The sequence below is a fragment of the Fringilla coelebs genome (genome assembly GCF_963513975.1).
Source record: "Fringilla coelebs genome assembly, chromosome: 3".
Taxonomy (NCBI): domain Eukaryota; kingdom Metazoa; phylum Chordata; class Aves; order Passeriformes; family Fringillidae; genus Fringilla; species Fringilla coelebs.
Genome location: NC_140030.1, coordinates 112,471,042 through 112,491,430, shown reverse-complemented (window position 1 = coordinate 112,491,430; position 20,389 = coordinate 112,471,042). Strand labels below are relative to the sequence as shown.

Sequence of the window (20,389 nt, the reverse complement as noted above, 5' to 3'; positions counted from 1 at the left end):
GTGCTGTGAGCCCTATCCTGCACTATCCCTCCCTCAGTTCCCGGCTCCCTCAGGGCTGAGGGCGGCATTCCCCGTGCTGTGAGTCCCATCCCTCCCTCAGCTCCGGCTCCCTCAGGGCTGAGGGCGGGACCCTCCCGGCCGCGCCCTGGCGCCCCCTAGCGGCCACGAGCGCAGCGCGAGACGAGCCCGGCCCAGCCAGGCGGGAAAACCTCCCCTAAGCCCCCGAGCGAGCGCGCGGCTCCTCTATAGGCGTCCGCGCCGTTCGCCGGCAGGCGGGTGGAAGGGGGCGTTTCGCTCGTCCGTGGAGCAGCGCGCAGGCGCGCGCCGGGCAGCCCCGCGTGACGCGCGGCGGAAGGCCCCGTTCTGGAAGCATCCCGGGCCCGTCCCGCTGCGGTCCCGCTCCGCTCCCGGCCCGGCCATGCCCGAGAGCGTGCCCGGCAGAGCCCCCGCCGGGGCCGGCGGCAGGGCCAAGGGCACCTACCAGGACCGCGACAAGCCCGCCCAGATCCGCTTCAGCAACATCGCCGCCGGCAAAGGTGCGGCGGCCGCGGGGGAAGCCGGGCCGGGCCCCGGGTGGGCCGCGATTGGGGCGGGGGGCGATGGATCCCCGGGGCTGGCACCGCCCGGGCCGTGCCCCAGGCTGCGGGCGGGGATTGCGTGGGGCGAGAGCCGGGAGCCGCCCGGGATGCGGCACTGGGCGCTGACACCAGCCCCGGGCGCGCTGCGTGCTGATCCTTTGTGGGTGCCCAGACCTAAAATGGCTGCAGTCAAGGGGTCGGAGAATAATGCTTTAAAAACAAAGAACTGTGGAAATCAGGCCTGAGACTGCAGCGTTTTACATCGTTCTGCTCGTTGGGATCCTTTAGTTTGCCTGAGGACTTCAAAGGGGCAGGAATTGTCTCTTTGGAAAAGACGTTTGAATGGTGCAGTGCTTGTAGTTCTTTAAATGAGCTTGGAAACGTTTTCTTCTCTTCCCAGCTGTTGCCGATGCAATTAGAACGAGCCTTGGACCAAAGGGAATGGATAAAATGGTAAATTTTGTATTTTGAATTCTCAAAACGTTAAGCTTACTGGAGGTACTGTAAATTCAACATGTCTTTTAGAGGATGCCACCTTTTGCCTCAATTCTTTCCCATGTTCCAGGTATTTAAGGGAAAGTGGGAACTGAAAGTGGGACATCTTGGTTTTGAAAACCATATTAAAAAATATTTTGAACCTCAAATGAGAGATTTGCAGCTGCTGATCAGAAGTGTGTTCCTGCCCTTTATTCCCAGATTCAGGATGCTAAGGGAGATGTGACAATCACTAACGATGGTGCCACCATCCTGAAACAAATGCAGGTTCTGCACCCTGCAGCCAAAATGGTGAGTGGTTTCTTTTGCATTTTGTGTGGATTTGAGGAGCATTACCCAGGATAGTGACAGAGCAGGAGATTTTGTGCCTTGTGCTCCAGCAACATTTATTTTGATTGTGGCATGTGCTTAAGAGTTAAAAACCATTATTTATTACCCATGGGCCTTATGCACAATTAGATGTGTTTTAAAACACAAGAAAAATGAAATTTTGAGAAAGAATACTAAGAAAATGTAGCCCAGACCTTCATGTGTCATTTGAGAAGGAAAAATAAATGTCCCAAACCATTAGGACAGAAGGGAACCAGTGAAGGTATGACCGGGTGGTCTGAGGATCCAGTAGCTGGTCCTTGGAGATGTTCAGTGTTCATGGATTGGGTTGTGGTTGGAGATGGAGATGAGCTTCCTGTCACCCTCCTCCAGGGAAGAAAAAGGTAAACCTGTTAGATAGGTGTGTTCAGTTTTAAATTTGGGGAAAAAAGCTTTGCTTCTGCAAGTGACTCACTGTACCCTAGCTGTATTTGGCCAGAGAAGTGTCTTGGTATGGGTAAACAGCTCTCTTTTTTGTTTGTTTGTTTGGTTTTTTTTGCCATAATTTCTCCCTTAGTTAGTAGAGCTGTCAAAAGCACAAGACATTGAAGCTGGTGATGGCACCACCTCTGTTGTGGTCATTGCTGGAGCTCTCTTGGATGCCTGTTCCAGACTCCTTCAGAAAGGTAAATAAATTCATGTGACATGCAGAGACTGTGGGTACTGCAGTCACTTTGTCTTCTTGCATGTGTGGGGTGAAGCTTAAAGCAGCTGTAATCAGTTGGAAGGATAAAGGGTGGATCCCACACTCCAGGGAAATTGGGGAGTTTCATACAGGACTGGAAAAGCAGTTTTGGAAAATCTGAAGATTAATCAGTGTCAGCCTCCTCTCAGGCATCAGCTGAACAGCAGCAGCTTTAGGAATGGCAAGAGAACTTGGAGAAAGTGCTTCTGGGATGTCAGGGATTGCGGGGGACTTGTTTGTGAGGACAAGTCACTTGGAATGTTACAGCTTTCCCCTTCAGGCTTAATGGCAGGAAATAAGAAGGGAGGTCATACACTGGTGAAGAACATTCTGCTGAAATGCCTTCTATTTATCCTGACCTGAGCATCTTGAGCTTTAGAATGGAAGGAGATGGGGAAGAAAAACCAAGACAGGTGTTGAAAAGGGTCGAGTGTCTAACAGGCACGTGTTGTTCTCTGCACAGGAATTCACCCCACCATCATTTCGGAGTCGTTCCAGAAGGCTCTGGATAAAGGGATCGAGGTGCTGACCAACATGGCCCAGCCCGTGGAGCTCAGTGACAGGGAGACCCTGCTGAACAGTGCAACCACTTCCCTCAACTCCAAGGTACAGCTGCACTTGCACTGGCAGCTCCAGCCCAGCCAGGCCCTGCAGCTTTTCAGCTCTAAGAAAGAGCAGTTCCATTTTCTGCACAACCCTGGGGTGGGTTTCCCCCAGCATCACTGCTCTGTCCTTGCCATGGAGCAGCCATGAAGAAGATGCTTTGTTAAGACATCTTTGCTGCAAAATTCTGGCCTCAAATACTGAAACAAAATAACAATATTGTTGTGAAACTGCTGTTCATCAGTGTGAAGTCTCTCACCATGGTTTCTGTACTGTTGAATCCCTTAGGTTGTGTGTCAGTATTCCAGTTTACTTTCTCCAATGAGTGTGGATGCAGTGATGAAGGTGATTGACCCAACTACAGCCAATAGTGTGGACCTCAGAGATATTAAAATTGTTAAGAAGTTGGGGTAAGAAACAATTTGTAATTAGACAGCTTTTGTCTCTGTGTACTCACTTTTCAGAGTGCTGCAGTCACGGATTGTGTTTGTTTCCAGGGGCACAATTGATGATTGTGAACTGGTTGAGGGACTCGTCCTGACTCAGAAGGTGGCAAACACTGGCGTAACCAGAGTGGAAAAAGCCAAAATAGGCCTCATTCAGTTCTGCTTGTCTGCTCCTAAAACAGATGTAAGTCAGGCTGTGGCTAGAGCAAATCCTCATCCTTTAAGACTTGGGACAAGCTAACAGAATAACAGATGTTTTTTTATGATGCTGTGGTGTCAACTCTATGCCACAGCTAGACTGATGGGCTGCTGGGTCCTAAAAAACATTACAGTTAGTATAAAAAATTGTTTAAATTATAAATTATGTTTAAATTACGTTAAAAATTGCTTAAACTTCAATTCAGAGTTACTTGAGCTGTCTCTAATAGCATTTTGCTGTTATGCTTATTTGTTTAGAATTACAGCATTTTACACACATTTTGACACTCGCTTTTCTCTTTTTTATTTGAAACAGATGGACAACCAGATTGTTGTTTCTGATTATGCTCAAATGGACAGAGTGCTGCGTGAGGAGAGAGCCTACATCCTGAACCTGGTGAAGCAGATCAAGAAGGCTGGCTGCAATGTGCTGCTCATTCAGAAGTCCATCCTGAGGTATGCTAATACCCAGGCACCATTGGAATTGTGTGGAAAACTGAAGCCAAACACAGTCACACTCGGCAGAGTAGCAGTGGCTGTGCCTTTAAAAGCAGCAGCACTGTCTGTATTTTGAGTTTGATGGCATCCTTACTTTGTGTTTTGAAGAATTTGAGCACTGGGACCTAACTCCTTCCCTCTTGTTTTCAGGGATGCTCTCAGTGACCTGGCCCTCCATTTCCTGAACAAAGTTAAGATCATGGTGGTTAAAGACATTGAAAGAGAGGACATTGAGTTTATATGTAAGGTAAGGTGGATCATATAAATGAGCAGCAGTGTTTTAAAATCTACCCCAAAACTAACTGTCCAGCCAGGGCCAGTTTATTGTGACATTTTCACAAGTTTCATGTTTTGACTATAATGCAAGAGCAGACATTGCCCTAAAAAGCATTCCTGCTCTGCTGAGCAGCCACACTTCTATAGAAGGATTCAGGACAGATGTAAAAGCTACAGTCCCTTCTGCATTTTACTGTCATATGCAGAACAACAACATGCAGTGTACTTGCTGACTCTGCAGTCAGCCTCTGGATTAATTTTTTTTCCCATTATTTTTTCAGACAATTGGAACTAAGCCTGTGGCTCACATTGACCAGTTCACCCCTGACATGCTGGGCTCTGCTGAGCTGGCAGAGGAGGTCAACTTGAACGGTTCTGGGAAACTAATAAAGGTGAGTGAGGGGCAAAAATGTTAATCCTACTTAACATCTGTCTGTTATTTCAGTAACTGGTAGCTTTGATGTTCTTTACTGTGGAAGTTATTACATTTAAATACCTATTTCTAAGCTCTGAGTAGCCGCCAGCTTCAGCAGTGCAGTGGTTTTGCTTGGGCAGACATCAGTGCTGTTGGAGAATTTGAAAGTGCCAATAGCTATGTCTTTTTGTCCCAAGTTTTTGTTTGTTCCCCAGTGTCAGTATCTGGTTTTATGTTTTAGATCACAGGCTGCACAAACCCTGGGAAAACCGTGAGCATCGTGGTCCGCGGATCCAACAAACTGGTGCTGGAGGAAGCCGAGCGCTCCATTCACGATGCCCTGTGTGTCATAAGGTGCTTGGTGAAGAAAAGGTAACTCTCCCTTGGGTTATTAGTAACTCACAGGGCCTGGCTGTGTGTGCACTGGTGTGAGGTGAGGTTTGACGGGCATCCCTGTGCCCTCAGGGCTTTGATTGCTGGCGGTGGAGCCCCAGAGATCGAGCTGGCGCTGCGGCTGAACGAGTACGCGCGGACGCTGAAGGGGATGGACTCCTACTGTGTCCGTGCCTACGGGGATGCCCTCGAGGTCATTCCCTCCACCCTGGCTGAGAACGCAGGGCTCAACCCCATCTCCACGGTAACAGAGCTCCGAAACAGACATGCCCAAGGAGAGAAAACTGCTGGCATTAATGTCAGGAAGGTAATGAGGGGTTGGACTAGCTGGATGTTACAAGGGGAAATGCTTAACCCAAGGGTTGGACTAGGAACAGGGCAAGGTGGTATCTCACAGTGGTAGCCTCCCTAAAATTAGCAGAGGGAGCTTACAGCTTGTTCTCTCAGGAGGTCACCCTGAGCTTTGATAATAGCAGCTATTAAAGGCTTTATGCATACAACAGGAAACATCTCATGTCTCCACAAAAGCGTTTCAGCTACAATAAAAGATCCATCAGTAGGATCTGCAGTGGAAGGTGGTCGTAAGTTGGGAGTAGCACTACAGCTCTGTCTCAATTGGCACTGTTGACCTTTTTTCTTGGCTAATTTTGACTGGATATGTTAAGTGCTTGGGAAGAGAAGATGTGTGCTGTAATGCCCCTGGTGCAGGTGAAAGCCCTGTGATAGTCCAGGAGTTGATAGCCCTCAGAATTCTGCTAAAAGAAAAAGTGCTAAATGTGACTGCAGTGTGTCTTGCACAAAGTGAAGGCTCCTTGTTCCCCTAGGGTGGCATTTCCAACATCCTGGAGGAGCTGGTGGTGCAGCCTCTGCTGGTGTCCTTGAGTGCACTGACCCTTGCCACAGAGACCGTGCGCAGCATTCTCAAGATTGATGATGTGGTGAGTGGTGTTGGCATCGTGGTTTGGGTTATCCTTCCTTCACGAGCACCAGCACCTTGTCATTCGCTTGCTGTGCTTCAAAATGCAGTTACTGTGTATTCTCAGTTCATGTGCTGCTAAATGCCATTCAGCCTTCTAATAAGTGCAGCTAATGAATTATAAATACTGCACCATAAAGCAAAGAATTAGAGTCCCCAAGAGGCCAGCATCTTTATCAAAGGAGGAATTGTGATGTATCCTGTGCTTTCTTCTGCCTGACTGTGTGTCCTCCCTGCAGGTGAACACTCGAGGATAAGCTGAGCACAGGTGGGGACCAAGGCCTCGAGCTCCTGCCCTGTAGCTGGAATATGGACTCCTCACCAAAAGCGCCTGTGTGAATTGTCTTAAACTCCACCAAGACTGATGTACTTTGATCAGGTTTAACTTAAGTAACAGTTGGTTTTCAGAAGGAAAATGCTGTTTTATCAATAAACACGCAGTAGTCTACCTGACTCTTTGCTGTACAATTTAGTTGGGGTTTGTAACATTTGGTTACACTTGCTTTTTTCTGCTCCTCTTTAGGGCTGAAAAGTTGAAGGTGACTGATCACCTCTTGTGATATATTTTAAAAGCACCCTTGAAGTGCACTCTAGTGACACTTAGCTGGCTTAGAGCTGCCTCTCCCAAAGCTTTCCCTAAGGGAGGGGTGGTACTGCCCTCAGTGATGCCTCTAGGAGGATCTTTGCAGTGGGAGCACCTCCCATTCCTTGCTCTCCTGAGCTCTGCAGCAATTCCTGGTGTTATCACATGATCCAGAGCCCTGCAGAGGCTGTTCTTCACAGGCCTTCCTCCCCCTGCCCCCAGAATAATTGCCTTTCCCAAAGCTGGCTGAGAAGTCAAAATTACACTGTTTATAATAATGCACATTACCTTTCCAACTTGTAATTCTTAGCATGACATTTTGAATTAACCCTTTCATCTCCATTATTGTTATATTGAAACAACATGATTCCTTTTAATATTCAAAGGAGAATGTTCAATTTCTTCTCACATTTCCATTCGTGACTGGTTGGAGCTGGAGCTTTTGAGTAAATTTCCACCATGGTGTTGACCTGCCGTTGTGACTTGCCAAGTAGAACAAACAGAATAACTCAACTACTAATTAATAAATTAGACAATCGATTTAGGCATTAATGCTCTGCATTAATTATTCATTGCCTGTTTAAAATTGCAAACAGTGCCTTACCCCACAGGGTCACATCCAGCAATGATCTTAGTTCGGGTACTATGATTAAAGCTTTCATCCCCCATTATCAGAGTTACAATTCTTGACAAGAATTCCAGCAACACTTGTGTATGATTTCATCAGAAAAAGTATTTGTAATTTCACTACATTTAACAGGTCCATCCAACATTTATTCCTCTTTGTAGAAGAAGAATGATCCTGCTTGTCCTGACAGAAGATAAAATATTCCTAGGGCAGAATGTTCCTAGGACTGAATATTCCTGCTTCTCCTGGTTTAGGATAGAATATTCCCAGGACAGAATGTTCCTCGTTTAGGACAGAATATTCCTGTTTATCCTGGTTTAGAATAGCATATTCCTAGGACAGAATGCTCCTGCTAATCCTGGTTTACCCTGATATTACTTACCTGAAGTACAAACATCAAGACGGAAAAAGCTTCTTTAATAACTTGAGGGCGCAAAAACCGCGGGCTCGCCAGCGAGAATTGGAGGTTCCCAGTAGAATCCTGCGAGAAGTCACCTACAACTCCGCACGGGCAGCGGCTGCGAGCGGGGCCCGGCCCAGCCCAGCCCAGCCCAGCGGCGCTCGGGCCGGGCGTTAACGCGCCCCGCCCCGGGGCCGCCCCCGCGAGGCGGAGCGCAGCGGGGCCGCCCCCCGGCGCTCCCGGCCCGCTGCCGGCATGGAGGACGCGCACCGGGCCGCCCGCCTGGCCGCCTCCTGCCTCCGCACGCCGCTCGACCCGCGCACACGGGCGCCCGCCGCGCTCTACGAGCGGGGGCCGCCGCCGCCCGCCGCGCAGGTACCGCGGGCACGGCCCGGGCTGCGGGGCTCCGCGGGGCACCCGAGCCTGCGCTGCGCAGGGGCTCGGTGTTCCCCCGGCACCGCGCGGGCCGCCCGAGCACGGGGGGACACACACAGACACGCAGACAGACACACACACAGACAGACAGACACAGGCGGGGGACAGCTGGCAGACGGCCCGGGCGCAGCGCCGATCCTTTAATGCGCTTGCGGAGCAGATGGAAGCACTGCCTGCCCTGCACTGCACTGCCCGGGGAGGGCTGGGGCCGCTCCGCGGGGCGAGAAAACAAGCTGGGCTTGTACACGCCGGTTCCGGGAGCTGCAGGGTGCTGGATCCCAGCGCTTCAGGATTTTTGCAGTGAAAACCTGACAAAACATAAAAAAGATTCTTTTTTTTGTTGGAATGTCAGGGCTTATTAAAATATCCCTGTGTAGAAAAGTAATACTCTAATTATATTTATAAAGAAACTGGCCGATGACTTTTTTTTGCTTAGAACAAAATGAAGCTTTTGTGATGCTGACTGACTTTAATAACTTCTCTGACTTGTGTAAGCTTTAAAAATGCTTAAAGAATATTAACTGCGCACATCTGAAGCTGACAAACAGTATTGGAAATATAAGCTGTGCAGAATCCCTGTCATTTCACAGTAAGTTATGGAAATGGCTTAAATATTTATGCACCACATCTCTAATGATTTATTTTTAGAGTGGTTATGGAACTAGGAGGCAGAGAAGGTTCTGTTTGCTTGTAAATAAAAGCATTTTTAGAGCTGCAGAATAATCAAGGAAAAATGACACTTTACAAAATAGTTAATTTTTTCTTTTGGTAAGTCCTTTTGATCTTATTTCCTGTTATAAATATATTGATTAGAGGGCAGACTTGGGAGTTTTTACAGGCTTTAAATAGGAGCCTCAGGATAAAAATTAATATGCAATAAGATTATTCCATGTACTTTTACATTAGCATTCGTATCTAGGTGTCTCTATTTGTGTTACTTTACCATTCCTTAGACTTAATTAGGATAAAGCAATATTAACCTTGTTCCCCTTCCTTCTAGCAGAAAAAATTTAAAAACATCTCTTCTAGGATGGCTTCGACTTGGATTCAAATACCAACAGAGAGCAGGCCTCCCCTCCAAAGAGAGACTGTGACAAGTGGATAGACTTTTCCAAAATGTACAATTCAAATCAAGAGTATTACTTGAAGCTGGAAGAGTTGAAAAATGCCCACATGGAGACCATGGCAAAACTGGAAAGTATGTATCAGAACAAACTGTATTTAAAAGGAGTACAAGCCCTGGATAAGAGAAACGACACCTCTTCAAAGTGCTGTAGGTAAGTTTGGGGGCACATTTTAGCTGAAGATTCCCAAATGCTTTGCAGGCAGCTGTAGAACAGCAGGGTGTGTTTCTGGGCTGGAAAGTGTTCCACTCCCCACCTCTCAGAACCAGATAATCAGAGAAAAGTCAGTTTTGGTGACAGAAATGCTCCTTACCTTGCTAATGGTCTGTGGGATGTAGAGGTGGGTGTGCAGCAGGGATTGGGCAGCACATTTAGGAAAGCGCAGGACCTTTCCCAAGTCAGGAAGTGCTGACTTGGTGATCAGCACTAAAACCAGGATCTGCTTTGAGCTCTGCTCTTTTCCCTTCTCTCCCCCTCAGGCACTCGTTTTTGTTTCTAGTGATGATTCCTTAGAGTGGAAGTCACCGGCTTTGCATCAATGTTGGACTGGCTCAAACCAACGCTGTTTTTTTCCCCCCTTTATTTTCAAGGCCAACTTGGGACAAGAGTTCATATCAGCCTCTTAACCTGCACAAATCCTTTTCAGACTCAGACTTGAGCGATCCCTTGGGCTCAAGCGCTTCGGACGTGTCTGATGAAGAGTTAGTGTTTGAAGAGAAAGGCAGCGAAGCTGGATCATCCTCATTTGCTAAACAGCAGATTGAAAAAATGTGGGATGGGTTCTGCCTGGAAGACTACATCTCCCATGCCAAGCACAGCCTGCCCAGCTCACCAGCCTGCAGGAAAGCGCACAAGAAAGAGAAAGTGTGGTCCCCCAGAGTCACCGTGCCCAAGCCCTTCCAGATGACCATCAGAGAAGCTCAGAAGAAAGAGCAGAACGTCAAATCCAAGTCACAGATTGAGCTGGAAAATCACCTGCTGAAGAAGCAGCTGGAGGAGGAAGCGGAGTGTCAGAAGAAGTTCCGAGCCAATCCCGTGCCCGCCGCCGTCTTCCTGCCGCTGTACCGGGACATCGTGCAGCGGAACGAGGAGCGCAGGAGGTCTGTCAGGGAGAGGAGCAGGCTCCAGCTCCTGGCCACCCAAAAGCCCTTTAAGTTCATTGAGCGAGAGAGGCAAAGGCTTGAAGCCAGGAAAATGCAGCTCAAAGACCTTTCCCCACCTGAAATTAAACCCAAAGTGTTCAGAGCCAAGCCAGTCCCCAAATGTGTTTATAGTGCAGATTTCCATGACAAGGTAAAGGAGGAGGAGCTCTGCAGGGAAATCAGGATCAGGATGAGAGCTGAGGAGCTGCTACGAAATTCATCTGTACCCAACAGCAGACTGGCCTTAAAAGAGACCAACAAAAAGAAGAAACACAGGAGCACTGAACCAAAGCAAATGGAGCACAAGCTCAGGGTCAAATCGAGCGTTCCCGATTTTGAAGTCCTGCACGAGAAATTCCAGAGACGCCTCCTGCGACAAAAAAAAGTGAAACCCCTCACGGTCTGTGAGCCTTTTGACCTTTGCACTTCATACATCCCCTCAAAAAAGGACAAGATCTTGAAGGACATGCGAGAGGACGAGGAAAACTTGAAGGAAACACGGTGGCCATTTGCCTCTCCGAGACGGAAGCCTCAGTCAGGGGCAAAGCCTCATCTCCTGGGAGAGGGAAAATCCAAACCTCCCAAAACCACAGAATCCACCAGGCGACGGCTGCAAGCCCTGAGGTGACTGCTTGGAGATGTTCTATTTGTGTATACTTGAAAAGTAGACTTTTTTTTATTAGTAGTATTATTTGATATTTTATTTGGTGTTATTTTTGGTATTTCTACATATGTAATTAATTCTTCCATGCAGTGAATATAGTAGTTAATTTAAGGGCTTATAATATAATTTTTCAAATATTTAAATATAGGATTTAATTAGTATTTATTATTGTTAGAGGAACACTAGTGCATTTTTGTCAGCATGTCCCCAAGGAGAAGACAAATGCCCCTGGTTTCCCAGGATATCCTGAATCCCTTGAAATGGCACATATCTTGTGTCCTCTCATAGCAACCCTGTTTTCACCCTGTCGTTCTCTTTGGAATCATCTCTGCCAAAGCTTCCTTTGAAGTCTTGCTCTAGGTTTAAACTGAATTCAGCCTTAGTTTATTTTCCCCACCAGGAATTCCCTTGAGGAAAAGAGAAAGCTGGAAGAACAACAAAAAAGGAACAGAAACAAGCAGAAACAAAGAACGAAAAAATTCCAGAAAATTGTGATGGCTCGGGCTGAGGCCAATGACCCACATCAGAGCCTAGCTCAGATGTCTAAACCCAGATTAAAAACATTCAGGTATTTTGTTGCATTCCCCTGAATCCCAAACACCTCATTCAACAATGAGGAGAGGTTTGGGATTGCACTGTATGTTAAACATACAGTGTGTAAAAAAAAATAGCATAGTCTAAGTTTAGATACTTACAAGTGGTAAATTTAACATGGTGCAAGCAGCTGGTGAAAAAGTGGCCAAATTTAGTGTTTCAGCTGAGAAATTGACACCAACCTATATTGAACTCAGAGTATAGAAATACATAGCATATAGAAATATATATATATATATTCCACATTAGGTTGTTATAGCCTCAGTAACAGGAGAGTTCCTGTGCTTTCTCCATTGATGTATCAGCTGAAGAGGAAAAGGTTGTAAAAATCAGAAGGGAACAGTGTGGATGCAGAATATCAGAATCTCCTTGCAGAGCTGAATACTGCGCTGCCTTTGGTACAACTTTGGTGCAGCAGCAAACATTTCACAATTCGCTTCTTTGTCCCAGCAGGTCCCCACTGAAGAGGGAAATAAAAGCAGGAATATTTTAACTTCCCAGTGTAACAGCAGCAAGTGAGGAAGCTGCTGGTGCTCAGGAGGAATGGGATCTCAGGTTCCCTGGAGTAGAGATGCAATGCACAGGCTCTTTGTGTCTGACACAGAGAACAACACGAGGGCCTTCTTGGAGTGCTGTAAGCTGCCACTCCAGATGGCTCCAGCTCTGACACAGCTCTAACCCCATGACTGCTGCTTGGCCTTGTGTTTTGGGCTAATTTAACCCATTCTGCTTCTCTAATCCTAAGAAAAATAATTCCTGTCTGAACAAGTCTTTAGTGAGGTTTGTGGTCTGGCCTGGCACGGTGGTGCTGCTGCAGTATTGTCAATTTAAGGTGCTGTTATGTGGGGATGGTGAGAGGCACTGGCTGCTCTGCCCCTGTTGCTTCATGCCTGGGCAGGATTCTGGGGCAGCAAGCACAAATCCCAATTTCCAGTGAACTGGCATGCTGTTAATAACAGGAGCTTTATAATCCGAGTGTCCTCGAGCAGGTGATCTGCTGACTCTGGGACAGAGAGTTAAGGGGCACAACAGGTGATTGTAGATCTGATTTGGGTTTGTTCAACAGCAAATTTCACACTACAGTGTTCAGCTTAGTCAGATGTCAGGAGCTCCTGTCTGGGTGTAAAATGCTGCTGTGGCAGAGCAAGATCACTTCCCTGGTGCAGGTGTTGAACCTGATGGTGCTCATTTCAGCCCAGCTGCAATGTCACACTGACGCTGTCTGTCAGTGGCAGACAGACAGACATTCAGAGCAAGGAATGGAAGTTCACTTCCCAGCGTGGTGAGGAGTTTAGAGATGATCAGGGGGAGAGGCTGGAAGAAGCAGAGGTGTAAAGGCCCCCCTTGATCTCATCCTTGCCCTGAAGGGCCTGAGCTGCAGTGGCAGATGTGCCCAGTTCAGAGGCACGTCTCAGAGCTGCCTGTCCCGCTCTGAGGAAGGGTTACAACCCATTCCACCTGGATTGTCCACTGCTCCCTGTGATCCCAGGCATCATTTCAGTTATGAATCAACAGTTTCATTCTCCTGCTCTATTCACTGGGCCCTTGACAAACCCATTCAGGATAAAGGTGTTCCATGATCCAGGCCGTGCCCACCTCTCTCGGGTGAGCAGCTGCTGAAGCAGCAAGATTCTCACCTTCAGACTTGAAAAGTACTGATCTTTATTTAATGCTCCTCATTTCCTCTGGTGTATTCTGTTTAATTTTGCTTAGAACCACTGGAAGATTTGTATGAAATCAGCATATAAAAAATCCTAAATACCCTTTTTTTTTTTTAACAAAAAACCCCAAGAATCCAAACTCAGCCTCTGTTTATGTGCAGTAGCCAGGACCTGTCTCTGCCCAGCCAAAGTGACTCCTTCAGAGATGAATTGTTCAGTACCTCTAATGTGTCTTGAAGTATGACAACATTTAATTTGTTATGAGCAATTTAACTGCTGTAGAAAATGACTCCTTGTACTATAAATTAATAATTATTTCTCTTGTACTCTGCTCCCCTTAGGAACAACGAGAAGCAGAGAAGGCAGGAATATTTGCAAGAATTGCAAGAAATGGAAGAAAGAGTAAAACAAATGCCATTGCTTTTTGAAAGAGTCACTCAGGTTGCCTTGTTTCTGAACTGCTAATTAATCTTGACTGATACTGAATAAGACATTTGTGCCCTGACATTTTTAGAAGATACTTCAAAAGCACTTTTCAGGGCAGTGTTTCCCCATTTCAGTCTCTGTTGCCCCATCTCCATGTAAATATCAGTCATTTTTGAGATGTGCTTGCACAGGGAACTGAGAACTGTTGTAAATGTGTCTGGTTCAGTTCCAACATGAGTAGTTCTGACCACAACCAAGCATTGCTGGTACAGAAAAGTAAAGTCTGGGATAAAATTTTCAGATATTGTTTTGTCATTCTTACCTGCAGTGAATAATCATTTCCACTTGTCAGCAGCAATTAATGAATCAGAGGATTGATCTAAATAAAAGTATCAAAAGCCAGGCATTTAATGCATTAGATAACATTTAACCACTGTGGTTTTTCTACAGAAAAATGCCAGAATAGCTGCAGAAAAGTATTATTCAAACAGACTGAGAGCACTGGGGATCTGCCCAGAGTTTGTTTCAAAGAAAGGAGGAGCAGCTAAATCACTGCAGTTCTCCACTGCTGGAGATTTCACCTCCATTGCTGGCAGAGCAAGGTACAGATGACTGAAAGCTTTTTCTTTTTACCCACTATGTGTCTAATAATTAGAAAGTTTTCCATGTGTATGTTTAAGGGTTTTTAATGATTTTCAGGATTTTCCAGGGAACTATATGACTATGTGGTATGTCAGCATTACTATATATTTTTGATTGTTTTTCCTGAATTAAATATTATTTTGTAAAACAGAGGAGAGCTGCTTAACCAAACTGTTATGTAATGCACTTCAAAGGAAAAAAAAAAAGAAAAATATTCTTTGTTTGTTCCTTTCATCCAAAAGTCACTACCTTTAAATTTTGAATTTTTAAAGGGAATCTTATTAAAAATAGTTTTTTAGTATCTATTGGGTGTTATCATTTGAAAGGAAGCAGAAATTGGAAAAAACAAAAGGAATATATAAATAATACTATTTAATGATATTTCTAGCATTAAAAAAAGACTCTTGTGTCCCCCCTTCCTTTTCCCTTCCCCAGTTCCACCCCCCAGCCAGGGCTACCAGGCTTTGTCCTGGGTTACAGAAGGGTGGAAAGCATATTCCCAGAGACTAAAACCCCACATGCAATTTGTCTTTTCAGAATCACCAAGGTTAAAATGAAAAAAATTGAATTCTTTGAGGAATTAGCTGGTGACAGTCCCCAGTCTGAGCAGTCCTGGGAGGAAGAGGAGGAAGAGGAGGGAAAAGGTGTCAAAACTTCCACCCCAGATGAGCAGTGCAGTGACCTGGAGGATGGGGGTGAGGCCAGGGCCAGCCCTGGTGTCCTTGAGCCTGAATCCAGCCAGCACAGTGAGCAGGGGGAGGAACAGGAGGAGGAAGCCAAGGCAGACCTGTCACTTGGCCATTCCCAGGAGGAAGAGGAGGAGGAAGAGGAGGAGGAGGAAGAGGAAGCCAAGGCAGGTCCATCTCTGGACCATTCCCAGGAGGAGGAAGAGGAGGAGGAGGAAGCCAAGGCAGGCCCATCTCTGGACCATTCCCAGGAGGAGGAAGAGGAGGAGGAGGAAGCCAAGGCAGGCCCATCTCTGGACCATTCCCAGGAGGAGGAAGAGGAGGAGGAGGAAGCCAAGGCAGGCCCACCCCATGGCCATTCCCAGGAGGAGGAAGAGGAGGAGGAGGAAGCCAAGGCAGGCCCACCCCATGGCCATTCCCAGGAGGAGGAAGCCAAGGCAGGCCCATCTCTGGACCATTCCCAGGAGGAGGAAGAAGAGGAGGATGAGTCCAGACCCAGCTCCCAGTCTGACAGGCCCCCTGAGCATGAAGAGGAAGCTCAGTCTGAGCCCGAAGCTGAGGGTGCCTTCCAGTATGAGGATGAGGAGTATGAGAGTGATGGTTCTGAGGAGGAGCCCAGTGATGAGGAAGGGCACTGAGGAAGGGCTGGGGCTCAGGAGCCTCTTGCACTGCTGGCTGTGCTTTTTGGAGCACTTTCTGTATTTACAACATTGCTTCCTCTAGAAACCATCCCCTCCTGTCCTTGGTTATCACAACAACAAGCAGGTTATGTTCTCTTTTCCTCTGAGGAAGGAATTATTACAGCATTACCTTTTACAGCTGCTCCAGATGAAGAGAGTAACAAAAGAATTCCAATTCTTGAAGCAAATGTTTAAAGCCATCCCTGGTTTGGAATTCATTCTGCTCTCATGTAGAATCCTCAATGGCAGCAAGCAAAACATTTGCCTGAGCTTGGCAGATAACAGGCACCCTAAAGATCAAGATATATTATTAAAAATTGTATCAGACACCAGAGAAAAACTTGGGGCTTTGCTACACATCCAAAATTCTGTGAATTTGTACCTCTTAGTTTAAGAGACCTGCCAGTGCAGGAATTCTGTTTGTTTTCCAGTCAGAAAGCTCAGGTTGGTAGTTTTCACCAAGAAAATAATTTACTTTTGTATTACTCTTCTTTGCTGCACTCTTCAGTGATATTGGTGCACCTGTGCTCCCAAAGTGAGCTGCAGCCTCATTATTTAATTCTGAGTTACACAATAAATTAATAATGAATTACAGGGTGCTGTGTAACTGCTGAGGCTCCAATCCAGCTCTTCCCAGGGGCTGGCAGGTTTTGGAGCAGGAATTGCCATTTTATCCCTGGAAAAGGGGAATCTTTTTACCTCAGGGAACTCCAGTTGTATGAAGCTGTGCAGGGAGTGCTTTAATGCCTCTTCTTACACACTGGCTACTCAGGACTTCAGCTGCTCCAGAAAAAACTCCAAAAAAAATGTTTGGGATTTGGATTTTTTCTTGTATCTGTACTCCCTTCCCCTACTGACTTTCTTGCTAAAATAGCTGTCATTCTTTTTTCCTCCTTATTTTGTTACATAGCTTCTCTGTGTTTGGAGGTTTTTTAAGCATTCTTACTTTTATTTATTTTTCCTGTGTGAACATAACTAATGCAAATTTGAAACTTTTTTAAAACTTGAATAAAGTATCTGTGAAATTATAATCCTTGCTTCACAAGGAAGCTTGCTTGTGGTTGTCAATATTCTGTAACTCTGAGGAGTTGTGCAATTACCAATCACAAATGATGGTACTTTCCCTTTAGGAAATCAAATCCTTTTCTGAAAGAAGGCAGAGGAGCTCTAAATTATGTTATTTTTCTCAGATGATTTGAAGTGATTTCAAAGGAAAAAAGTCAAATCTGTTTCTAAGGTTTGACAGCACTCAGCTAAGTGTTCTAAAAGCACAAATATGTAATTATTGAACTACTAAACTGGGGATTAAAAATAGCACTAAAATTCCTGTGAATGGAGAGAAAGTAGCAAAGCCAATGTTTTTTAAGGTTTTAGAAGGGGTTGGGAACCTGTGTTTAGATTGAGTTTGTCGTTGGCTTTTAAATATTTTAAATATAAACCTTAATAAGAACAGGATTAATGAACATGATAAACATGATATAACCAGGAAGGGTTAGGACAGATTTTGGAGGTTATGCCTCAGCTTTTTTTAGGATTTCTGGAAAAGAAAAGCAGAATTGTGTGGACTAAGGAGATCCAATTGATTAGGGTTTCCCAAGACTTCCAGGAAGCATTTCTAGGAAATAAAGTGCTACAAAATATCTCAGAGAGACCAACCTTTTTGTAGGAAAAGAAAGATCCTCATGAATGGGTGAAGAAACCTTGAGGTATTAAAGGAACTACTTATGGAAATCACTTGGAGCAGCAGAGTTTTCAAACAGGGAGGATAATGAGATTAAAGTCAAAAAAGCTGTTCAGAAATTGCATTACAAACATCAAGGGATAAACATTCCAATAAGGAATTAAAAAGCAAAGAAAAATCAGAGATGACAGAACAGAAATGGAGACACACAGGTCAGGGTGAATTAAACCTCATGAAGCAAAGTACAGCAGTAAAAAATATTTTAAACAAAGAAGAGGCATGTACACCTGTCAGGAGATGAAAAATAGTCTGGCCTAAGAACAAAGTCATTATTTGACCTTTTTTTTTTTTTCTTTTTGCAAGGAGAATGATTTAAATGTAGAAAATGCAGAATAACTAACAGGACAAGAGCACTGGAAAAAACCCCAAAACTGTATTTAAAGAAAAAACCCCAATAACTTCAACAGGAAAATCAAAATCCAAAGGTGATGTAATAGAAGCATTTTAAGGCACAAGCTCATTAGAGGAGAAATGCTGATGAGTTATGTTTTCAGGGAAGCCACCTAGCAGGAGGGAGAGGAATAGGAAAGTTTCTCACAGATTACTGAATATTCTGTTTTTAATATCTTAATTAATGGCCACAGCACAAAAGTAGGAACATGTTCAAAAATTTGCAAAGAAAATGAGGAAGGTGTATCTGAAAAAAAGGATTTAAAATACCACATGGGAAGAAGGAGGTAACTTTGCATGTGAACTGTAGTATGAAATTATTTTGCAGTGCAAGAATAGTGTATCTATATAATAATTATATTTATATTCTGGAGCAAGAAGCCAGAAGTTTGGGATATTGTGCTTTTTGAGGGACTTTCTGTATTTACAATATTGCTTCCTCTAGAAACCATCCCCTCCTGTCCTTGGTTATCACAACAACAAGCAGGTTATGTTCTCTTTTCCTCTGAGGAAGAAATTATTACAGCATTACCTTTTACAGCTGCTCCAGATGAAGAGAGTAACAAAAGAATTCCAATTCTTGAAGCAAATGTTTAAAGCCATCCCTGATTTGGAATTCATTCTGCTCTCATGTAGAATCCTCAATGGCAGCAAGCAAAACATTTGCCTGAGCTTGGCAGATAACAGGCACTCTAAAGATAGATTATTTAAAATTATTTTTAACAGTGTGTCTGCCCCATTGCACACAAGCTGAAGTCAAACATGAGTTTTTTATACAGAATACATTTGTCCAGGAGTACTCTTTAGTCCATTATTGCAAGATATGGCAGCTGCTAATTTCATTAAACTAATGAAATTAGATAAATGATATTAGATAAATAAAATGGATACAATTTTAAATGGTTTGGTGCATGTCCTCCTCACCCTTCAATGGTATTATAGTTTTACATCTCTTTTGGTAATTAGTTGGCTTTAGGGAAAAAAAAAAACCAAAACCAAAAAAACAGCAAACACCCTTGCATACTCCAGCAAAACTCAAAATTGCTTCTTTCTTCATAGGAATTCCAGGAATTTGAGGAATGAACTAAGACTTACAAATAGTATCAGACAAATTCCTGTCTCTCCCGTCTGCTAAAATCACAGCAGGGCACTCGGATGAAGAGAGTCCCAGGGTGAAGGTCAGCAGGTGACAGGGCCAGCAGGTGTCCCCCAGCAGCTGTGGCCAGCCATGATCCCTGTCCCACGGAGCTGCAGCCCAGGATCAGCCCCTGGGACACTCCCCAGGCCCAGGGCTGTGGCACAGAGGAGCAGATGTTAACAGGCCACAAATCCCCTGATTTTCTGCTCATTACCACCATGAGACCAGGTTGAATTTCACGAGCACAAACACCTGGAAAGTCAGTTGTCAACAGGACAGAAAATAAAAATATTTGCACCTGCACAGCTCCAAACTTGCTCCTAATAGCCAGGGCTCAGTGCTGTAAGCAGATTACACAAGAGTTAGGCAGGTTACAAAAAGAAGGTTAGTGAGATTAGGCAGGTTGCTGATTAACTGCAGCAACCAGGCTACCAACACAGGCAGGAAATTCTGCTTGCCAGGATAATGAGCTGCTACACACCACGTTATTCAGATGATTTCAGAGCCAGCCTTGCACACCTGCAGGTGCACCTGCAGCTCAGGGTAACTTGCTGTGCTTTGCAATGTGTGTTCCATGCCATCCCATGTTTTTCTGAGGTGGGTGAAAGACACACAAAAGATGCTTGTCATAAGTAGTAAAACATCAAAAATCAGCTTTTGGTGTGGGACATTCTGATCAAGCTCTGCTCTGGGGAGTTCCATCCTGTGACACCTTCATCCCCAAGGCACTGGAATTGCCAAGGGCACCATCCCAGCTACTCCAGGGATGAGCTCTCAGATCAGCCACACAAAGAGCTGAGCGTGAGGGAGCAGCACTAGAGAAGGACCAGTTTGGGGTCCTTTTTACAGTGCTCAGGATCTGAACCCGTTAGAGATTGGGGTTTTTTAATGTCTCCATTCCCCTTAGCCCCAGATCAGGACTGTGACCAGCAAACTGCCATCCCTGGAGAACATGGAAGCACTAGGATATCTTTGACCTCTGAGTTTTCTAACCAAAAATGCAACTGCAGCCATTGCTCAGCAGAACTGCAGCCCAAAGTGCTGCAGTTCACCTGACTGACACACAGGGGCTGCTCACGGTGCCACTGCAAAGTCCCCACTCCCAACACACACCTAGCAATGGCTTCATGAAATCTGTGGTGCTGCAGAACTGCCAGGCTTCCCAGGGCACTGAGAGCTCCTGTATCCCTTGCTTGTCAAGCAGACTCACAGCTCATCCCTGGGTGAAACCTTCCTTCTCCTGGTGCTCCGTTCATGCTGATTTAATTCAGGCCCAGCAAGCTGAGGCTGAGTTGAACTCTGCTGGTGGAGCTGGCTGGGTACCTGTCTGCCTGCTCCAGCTTGTTCCTGACCCTGAGAACTGGCACAGAGCCCCTCCTGTTCCCACAGCTCCCTCTCCTCCCTTTCCCACTGAAAGGCAGCTCAGTGTTGCCCAGAAAAGCCCTCAGTTTCCAACCAGCCACACAGCTCCTGGGTAATATTCAACTTTGTGTGAAGGGTAACTAGGAAAATCTGTGCAGGTT

The 20,389-nt window shown here is 45.5% G+C and overlaps 2 protein-coding genes and 1 long non-coding RNA gene across 4 annotated transcripts; 2 read left to right on the top strand and 1 right to left on the bottom strand.

Annotated features, from left to right (window-relative positions):
* Positions 1 to 350: 350 nt before the first annotated feature.
* Positions 351 to 6,379, top strand: CCT4 (chaperonin containing TCP1 subunit 4). The gene is made up of 14 exons (XM_084202556.1): positions 351 to 536; positions 979 to 1,031; positions 1,275 to 1,364; positions 1,960 to 2,068; positions 2,591 to 2,733; positions 3,019 to 3,140; positions 3,228 to 3,360; positions 3,691 to 3,830; positions 4,023 to 4,119; positions 4,430 to 4,540; positions 4,805 to 4,935; positions 5,029 to 5,263; positions 5,781 to 5,894; positions 6,172 to 6,379. The coding sequence occupies exons 1-14, from the start codon at positions 419 to 421 to the stop codon at positions 6,187 to 6,189; spliced, it is 1,614 nt and encodes a 537-aa protein (XP_084058682.1). The 5' UTR covers positions 351 to 418; the 3' UTR covers positions 6,190 to 6,379.
* A 462-nt stretch (positions 6,380 to 6,841) lies between these two features.
* Positions 6,842 to 15,732, top strand: FAM161A (FAM161 centrosomal protein A). The gene is made up of 6 exons (XM_084203748.1): positions 6,842 to 7,918; positions 9,008 to 9,255; positions 9,693 to 10,868; positions 13,505 to 13,604; positions 14,040 to 14,191; positions 14,769 to 15,732. The coding sequence occupies exons 1-6, from the start codon at positions 7,799 to 7,801 to the stop codon at positions 15,553 to 15,555; spliced, it is 2,583 nt and encodes an 860-aa protein (XP_084059874.1). The 5' UTR covers positions 6,842 to 7,798; the 3' UTR covers positions 15,556 to 15,732.
* LOC311152549 lies at positions 8,132 to 20,349 on the bottom strand. 2 transcript variants are annotated; one of them, XR_014616089.1, is made up of 5 exons: positions 18,824 to 20,349; positions 18,261 to 18,420; positions 15,728 to 15,887; positions 13,912 to 13,968; positions 8,132 to 8,286 (listed from the first exon to the last, which is right to left on the bottom strand). It is a non-coding gene; the product is annotated as an uncharacterized lncRNA (long non-coding RNA). The 2 variants fall into 2 exon arrangements; XR_014616090.1 differs by lacking the exon at positions 8,132 to 8,286 and adding an exon at positions 10,497 to 10,614.
* Between the last annotated feature and the right edge of the window lie 40 nt (positions 20,350 to 20,389).

What these genes read in the sequence shown, in the direction of transcription:
- FAM161A (XM_084203748.1), top strand. Translation starts at nt 7,799, where the DNA reads ATGGAGGACGCGCACCGGGCCGCCCGCCTGGCCGCCTCCTGCCTCCGC. An exon ending in CGCCGCCGCCCGCCGCGCAG is followed by an intron (nt 7,919 to 9,007) that starts GTACCGCGGGCA and finishes CATCTCTTCTAG; the next exon opens with GATGGCTTCGACTTGGATTC. An exon ending in TCCATTGCTGGCAGAGCAAG is followed by an intron (nt 14,192 to 14,768) that starts GTACAGATGACT and finishes TTGTCTTTTCAG; the next exon opens with AATCACCAAGGTTAAAATGA.
- CCT4 (XM_084202556.1), top strand. Translation starts at nt 419, where the DNA reads ATGCCCGAGAGCGTGCCCGGCAGAGCCCCCGCCGGGGCCGGCGGCAGG. An exon ending in TTCCAGACTCCTTCAGAAAG is followed by an intron (nt 2,069 to 2,590) that starts GTAAATAAATTC and finishes TTCTCTGCACAG; the next exon opens with GAATTCACCCCACCATCATT. An exon ending in TGTCTGCTCCTAAAACAGAT is followed by an intron (nt 3,361 to 3,690) that starts GTAAGTCAGGCT and finishes TATTTGAAACAG; the next exon opens with ATGGACAACCAGATTGTTGT.